Source organism: Bombina bombina, chromosome 2 (assembly GCF_027579735.1).
Source record: "Bombina bombina isolate aBomBom1 chromosome 2, aBomBom1.pri, whole genome shotgun sequence".
Lineage (NCBI taxonomy): Eukaryota > Metazoa > Chordata > Amphibia > Anura > Bombinatoridae > Bombina > Bombina bombina.
The window spans coordinates 634,440,872-634,448,882 of NC_069500.1; the positions used below are offsets into that span (position 1 = coordinate 634,440,872).

Sequence of the window (8,011 nt, forward strand, 5' to 3'; positions counted from 1 at the left end):
TGGCTACCGCAAATCCCCTTACATCAATTGCATATCCTATCTTTTTAATGGGATTTGCCTAACACCGGTATTACGAGTCTTGGAAGAAGTCAGCGGTACAGCCTCTACCTCCAAGACTCCTACCGCATAAAAAAGTCAATAGTTAAGAGCTTTATGTTCCGGCGTTAGCCCATAAAACTCTTAACTACAGTGCTACAAAGTACATTAACACCCATAAACTACCTATGAACCCCTAAACCGAGGCCCCCCACATCGCAAACCCTATAATAAAATTATTTAACCCCTAATCTGCCGACCGGATACCGCCGCCACCTACATTATAGCTATGAACCCCTAATCTGCTGTCCCTAACATCGCCGACACCTATATTTATTAACCCCTAATCTGCCCCCCCCCCCCAACGTCGCTGCCACCTACCTACACTTATTAACCCCTAATCTGCTGACCGGACATCACTGCCACTATAATAAATGTATTAACCCCTAAACCACCGCAATCCCTCCTCGCAAACACTAATACATTTTATTAACCCCTAATCTGCCCCCCCCAACTTTGCCACAACCTATCTACAATTATTAACCCCTAATCTGCCGCCTCCAAAGTCGCCGCTACTATAATAAAGTTATTAACCCCTAAACCTAAGTCTAACCCTAACCCTAACACCCCCCTAAGTTAAATATAATTTAAATAAATCTAAATAAATTTACTATAATTAAATACATTTTTTCCTATTTAAAAATAAATACTTACCTATAAAATAAACCATAAGATAGCTACAATATAACTAATAGTTACATTGTAGCTATTTTAGGATTTATATTTATTTTACAGGCAACTTTGTATTTATTTTAACTAGGTACAATAGCTATTAAATAGTTAATAACTATTTAATATCTACCTAGTTAAAAGAATTACCAAATTACCTGTAAAATAAATCCTAACCTAAGTTACAAATAAACCTAACACTACACTATCAATAAATTAATTAAATAAATTACCTACAATGATCTAAACTAAAATGCAATTAAATAAACTAAACTATATTACAAAAAAAACAAACACTAAATTACAAAAAATAAAAAAATATTACAAGAATTTTAATCTAATTACACCTAATCTAAGCCCCCTAATAAAATAAAAAAGCCCCCCAAAATAATAAAATTCCCTACCCTATAATAAATTACAAAAGTAATCAGCTCTTTTACCAGCCCTTAAAAGGGCTTTTTGCGGGGCATTGCCCCAAAGTAATCAGCTCTTTTACCTGTAAAATAAAATACAAGACCCCCCAACATTACAACCCACCACCCACACACCCCTACTATAAAACCTACCTGATCCCCCCTTAAAAAAAGCTAACACTACCCCATTGAAGATCACCCTACCTTGAGCCGTGTTCACCCAGCCGGGCACCGATGGGCCAGAAGAGGACATCCGGAGCGGCAGAAGTCTTCATCTGATCGGGGCAGAAGAGGTCCTCCATCCAGCAGAAGTCTTCATCTGATCGGGGCAGAAGAGGTCCTCCATCAAGCAGAAGTCTTCATCCGATCGGGGCAGAAGAGGTCCTCCATCCAGCAGAAGTCTTCATCCAAGCGGCATCTTCTATCTTTATCCATCCAGCGCGGAGCGGGTCCATCTTCAAGACATCCGACGCGGAGCATCCTCTTCTTCCCGATGACTAAAGACGAATGAAGATTCCTTTAAATGACGTCATCCAAGATGGCGTCCCTCGAATTCCCATTGGCTGATAGGATTCTATCAGCCAATCGGAATTAAGGTATGAAAAATCAGATTGGCTGATGTAATCAGCCAATCGGATTGAAGTTCAATCTGATTGGCTGATTGGATCAGCTAATAGAATTGACCTTGCATTCTATTGGCTTATCCAATCAGCCAATCGGATTGAACTTCACTCCGATTGGCTGATTACATCAGCCAATCCGATTTTTCCTACCCTAATTCCGATTAGCTGATTGAATCCTATCAGCCAATCGGAATTCGAGGGACGCCATCTTGGATGACATCATTTAAAGGAACCTTCATTCATCGTTAGTCATTGGGAAGAAGAGGATGCTACGCGTCGGATATCTTGAAGATGGACCCGCTCCGTGCCAGATGGATGAAGATGCCGCTTGGATGAAGACTTCTGCTGGATGGAGGACCTCTTCTGCCCCTATCCGATGAAGACTTCTGCCAAGACAGAAGATGCCGCTTGGATGAAGACTTCTGCTGGATGGAGGACCTCTTCTGCCCCTATCGGATGAAGACTTCTGCCGCTCCGGATGTCCTCTTCTGGCCCATCGGTGCCCGGCTGGGTGAACACGGCTCAAGGTAGGGGGATCTTCAATGGGGTAGTGTTAGGTTTTTTTAAGGGGGGATCGGTTGGGTTTTAGAGTAGGGGTGTGTGGGTGGTGGGTTGTAAATGTTGGGAGGGGTCTTGTATTTTTTTTTACAGGTAAAAGAGCTGATTACTTTGGGGCAATGCCCCGCAAAAAGCCCTTTTAAGGGCTGGTAAAAGAGCTGATTACTTTTGTAATTTAGTATTGGGTAGGGAATTTTATTATTTTGTGGGGCTTTTTTATTTTATTAGGGGCTTAGATTAGGTGTAATTAGTTTAAAATTCTTGTAATATTTTTTTATTTTTTGTAATTTAGTGGGGGTTTTTATGTAATATAGTTTAGTTTATTTAATTGTTTAGATAATTGTATTTAATTTATTTAATTCATTTATTGATAGTGTAGTGTTAGGTGTATTTGTAACTTAGGTTAGGATTTATTTTACAGGTAATTTTGTAATTATTTTAACTAGGTAGCTATTAAATAGTTGTTAACTATTTAATAGCTATTGTACCTAGTTAAAATAAATACAAAGTTGCCTGTAGAATAAATATAAATCCTAAAATAGCTACAATGTAATTATTAATTATATTGTAGCTATTTTAGGGTTTAATTTATAGGTAAGTATTTATTTTTAAATAGGAATAATTTATTTAATTATAGTAAATTTATTTAGATTTCTTTAAATTATATTTAACTTAGGGGGATGTAAGGGTTAGGGTTAGACTTAGGTTTAGGGGTTAATAACTATTATAGTAGCGGCGACGTTGGGGGCAGCAGATTAGGGGTTAATAATTGTAGGTAGGTGGCGGCGATGTTAGGGAGGGCAGATTAGGGGTTAATAAAATTTATGTTTGTGAGGTGGGAGTGCGGCGGTTTAGGGATTAATACATTTATTATAGTGGCGGCGATGTCGGGTGGCAGATTAGGGGTTAATAAGTGTAAGGTTAGGGGTGTTTAGACTCGGGGTTCATGTTAGGGTGTTAGGTGTAGACTTAGAAAGTGTTTTCCCATAGGAAACAATGGGGCTGCATTTTTTGCAGGTTTTAGGGTTTTTTCAGCCATCTCAGCCCCATTGTATCCTATGGGGAAATCGTGCACAAGCACGTTTTTCCAGCTTACTGCTACCGTAAGCAACGCTGGTATTGAGGTTAGAAGTGGAGTTAAATTTTGCTCAACGCTCACTTTTCTGAGGCTAACGCAGCCATTCAGAAAACTCGTAATACCAGCGTTGGCTTAAGGGAGCGCTGGAAAAAAAAGGTTTTTACAGACAAATCTCGTAATTTAGGCGTGTGTTTTTCAAAATTTTAGCGATTATTTATATTCAATATTGATTTATTCTTCCAAATCTCAAACACTTTATATATATCTTAAGCAGGAAAATTAGGATTTCCAGTCAAAGGGAGAACATTTACTAAAATCATAGGCATATTTCATTCTGTTATTTATCCTTCTAAAAGCCAATAAGATGTCCCCTATACATTGGGTGTTCTTGAATGTTCTAACACTTTGAGAAAACTATGAGAAAGAAGTAAAAGTATAAGGCTCTATATGGTGGTATTCCATATCTTTGTAAGAATATAACTGATAATTTGACAACCAATCTAAAACAAATCTTATTAAGGAGGCTAAATTATAAAGTTGTAAATCTTGTAAACCTAGTCCCCATATTATTTTCGGAAGAAATAGTTTACATACTTAAATCCTAGGCTTCTTGCCCTGCCAAATATACTTTCTCAAGGCTTTATTAAAATTATTCAGATCTCTTTTTATAATCAATTTGGGTAATATTTGCATATAATACATGATTTTAGGTCAAATAAACATCTTTATCATTTGAACCATACCAAACCAACTATTCAATTTGGCAATTAGTTGCTATATAAGTTTTTGGAAAAAGAATAATGCTTGCTAATTAATCTTACATTTTCAGGGATTACTCTAACACTTCAAAACAATTTTGATATAATAACTTTAGAGGAGTTATAAAATGTTTTGGGACACCAAGCAAATTAATTAAATAGTTAAATCATCACCAGGTGCTTTCCCAATTTTCATAAAATGTATTGTTTTTAGTTTTTTGGATCTTGTGATCTATAAAAGTTCTCAAAATAAGACAAAAAATGTCTTTATAATTGGACTAGGGTCTCTACAAATTCCATTCTAATAATAATAAGTAATAAATAATTTTCCTAAGTTTTCTTTCTTAAACAGTGCGGCCAATAGTTTTCCTCATTTGTAACCTTATCTAAAAAAATCTTGTTGCTCTTCTTATATCTGTTTCTCCTGCCTGTTGCATTAATAAACTTCTCTTTTTCCTAGGAGTGGAAAAACAAAATTGCATCTAGATGGAAATTGTCTATATCTAGCATATGCATCTGTTAACTGGTCTGCCAAGACTCTGTTTTCCTTATTGGCTAAGAACCTACATTTAATTATATAAGAAGTCATATGAACTTTCAAGACTGATTTTGCGGTTTCACAAAACATCTATAGCTGATTAACATGACATAAGTTATTTTGTTTATATTGTTCACATTTTTCCTCCAAGAAATCTTTAAAATCTGTAGAATTCAATAAATGAGTTGGGGGGAAAAAATATTATATTTAGGTGTAAGCATCTCATCCAACATAAGAATTACTGGTGCATGATCGGAAAAAGTCCCTTTCTCAATACAACAATTTAACATTTTTCAGATTAATGATTCAGATATATCTAAAAAAAAATCTTGAAGGTGTATTGTGGGATTTTTAAATTCAGGTGTAGTTGAACTCCTCAAGATTTCTTAATCTCCAGATGTCTACAAGTGAGAGAGTAGATGACAGAGCCTCAAAAACATATTTTTCATACTTTAGAAGAGATTTCTTAATATTTCTAATAAAGCCAGAGGGTTTTAACATATTTAACATATTTATTTTCTGATCTTTCATTTGCCTAATTGAACGTTTGTGTTAAATGCCCCCGTAACAGTACCTCCGTTGTTTTCTTGTGTTCTGCTTTTTACAACTCAAAACATCCTTTATATAGAAACATGACTATGGTTAGCATGAACTAACATTTTATGTTGCTTAACAACTTGTGTATATTTTTACACTCATAGCAACAGTATCTGAAAATAATCATCTGTTGGTATTATGCAATAAAGACAAAAATACTGAAAAGTAAACCCTGCTCCATTTGACAATATTAAAAAGCAACCAAGGAACTGAAATGTTTTGTTTTTTTGTTTTTTTTTGTTATTATTACAAGACATTGGCCCCTATTTATCAAAGGTTTTGCTGACCTGATCCGACAGTGCGGATCAGGTCCGCAAGACCTCCCTAAATGCGGAGAGCAATACTCTCTCCGCATTTAACATTGCAGCAACAGCTCACAAGAGCTGCTGGTGCAACGCCGCCCCCTGCTGACTCACGGCCAATCGGCTGCCAGCAGGGAGGTGTCAATCAACCCGATCGTACTCAATCGGGTTGAATTGCGGCGATGTCTGTCCGCCTGCTCAGAGCAGGCGGACAGGTTATGGAGCAGCGGTCTTTAGACCGCTGCTTCATAACTGGTGTTTCTGGCGAGCCTGCAGGCTCGCCAGAAACACGGGGCCTCAAGCTCTATCCGGAGCTTGATAAATATGACCCATTTTCTTTAAGGGACATGAAACACAAATTTTTTCTTTAGTGATGCAGATATAGAATGTCATTTTAAACAATTTTCCTTTTTACTTCTATTAATACATTTGCTTTTTTTTCTTTGTATCCTTTGTTGAAGGAGCAGCAATGTACTACTGGGATCTGGCTAAACACATAAATTGAGCCAATCTCAAGATGTATATAAGTACAGCCACCAATCAGCAAGTAGATCCCTGTGTGCTTTGCTGCTCATAAGATTACCTAGGTATGATTTTTCAACAAAGAATATCAAAATATAATTTATTTCATGATTCAGATAGATCATGCAATTTTAAGCAACTTTCTTATTTAATCCTATTATCAATTTTTCTTCGTTCTCTTGCTATTTTTATTTAAAAAGCAGGAATGTAAAACCTTTTGGTTCAGAACCTGGGTTACACTTGCTTATTGGTGGCTAAATGTAGCCCCAATAAGCAAACGCTATCCAGGGTGCTGAACCTAAAATGGGCCGGCTCCTAAGCTTTCATTCCTGCTTTTTAAATAAAGATAGCAAGAGAACGAAGAAAATGTGATAATAGGAGTAAATTAGAAAGTTTCTTAAAATTGCATGCTCTGTCTGAAACATAAAAAAAACTGGGTTTAGTATCCCTTTAAAAACAGATTGTCTGTCTTATACTATCATTAGTTTATTAAAATGACTAAATATAATGTTAAAGTTATTTAGTGTTTTGATTGTGTGTTTATCTCTTCACTTAAACAATTTTTTTTCTTTTTCTCTCAGATTTATCTTCGAGCTACTGATGTTAAGCTAATGAGACAACTGCTAATTATCAATGAGAGTATTGAATCTATTAAGTGGATGATGGAGGAAAAGGATGTTATCATGAGTCAAGGAAGCAGCCTAAGTGGCAGTCTTTGCAGCCTGCTAGAGAGCCAGGACTCATCACTACATGGGAGCTGCAACAGTCTACATATCTACAGTGATGGAATGGATGACATATCAGTAGGAAGTTATCTGGACACTCTAGCAGATATAGTTCCAGGACATTGTACCCCATCCGATTTTGATCAATATAGTGACACACAAGAGAACGATAGCACTCACCAAGCCATGTGCAATAACTCCAACAGTGGGTCAGATGAATACTATTGCTTTAGATAAATGATGGCGCTACCATAACTTAGAATGGATAATCTATGCAATTTTTATATCAATTTTACCATTGATATTAAAACAGAAAAGAAGTAAATGCAAAAGATATAGGCTTTATATTTTTTACAATAATACCAAGAATATTGTTTGTAAGTTCTGTATCATATTGACGTGTTTGCTTTGAAATATTTATTGTAATATTACATTGGTTGATTCAATAACTGACTGTCTATGGGCCAGATTACAAGTGGCGTGCTAGAAGTAAATATTTACAAGTTGAAAGTGAAATGTTTGCGTGCAAGCGAAACCCGACGCATGCTAACTTTGGATATCGTGACCACGCTAACGCATTTGCCTAGACTTCAAGGGAGTACGTTATTAAAAAAACCTAACACTTATCCCTCATGTGCTAATCCAACACCGTGTTAGACTTAGTGCTCTCAACCCATCATGAGTTATTCATATTTCACATTCCAATGTTCTTCACATAGAAGATAATGTTAATTTTATTTTTAAATGTGTATATATATATGTATATATGATTCATTTAAATCTATACACATATATATGTTTAAAAATACAAAGAACATATTCTATTATTTGAAAAACATTTGAATGTAAAATATTTATAGTAAATTACACATTATATAATATCAAAATTGAATTATATATATATATATATATATATATATATATATATATATATATATATTTATATGTGAATATGCTTATGTGTGTGTGTGTATATATATATATATATATATATATATATATATCACACACACACATAAGCATATTCACATATAAATATATATATATATATATATATATATATATATATATATATATATATATATATATATATATATATATATATATATATATATATATATATATATATATA

At 35.0% G+C, this 8,011-nt stretch overlaps 1 protein-coding gene across 1 annotated transcript in view; it reads left to right on the forward strand.

Moving 5' to 3' along the window:
• Positions 1-7,791, forward strand: part of LURAP1L (leucine rich adaptor protein 1 like) — a 48,677-nt gene extending 40,886 nt beyond the window's left edge. Inside the window, exon 2 of the mRNA XM_053700615.1 lies at positions 6,736-7,791. Coding sequence (XP_053556590.1) covers positions 6,736-7,116 — 381 coding nt within the window. The 3' untranslated portion in view covers positions 7,117-7,791. The remainder of the gene's footprint in view (positions 1-6,735) is intronic.
• The last annotated feature ends 220 nt before the right edge of the window (positions 7,792-8,011 follow it).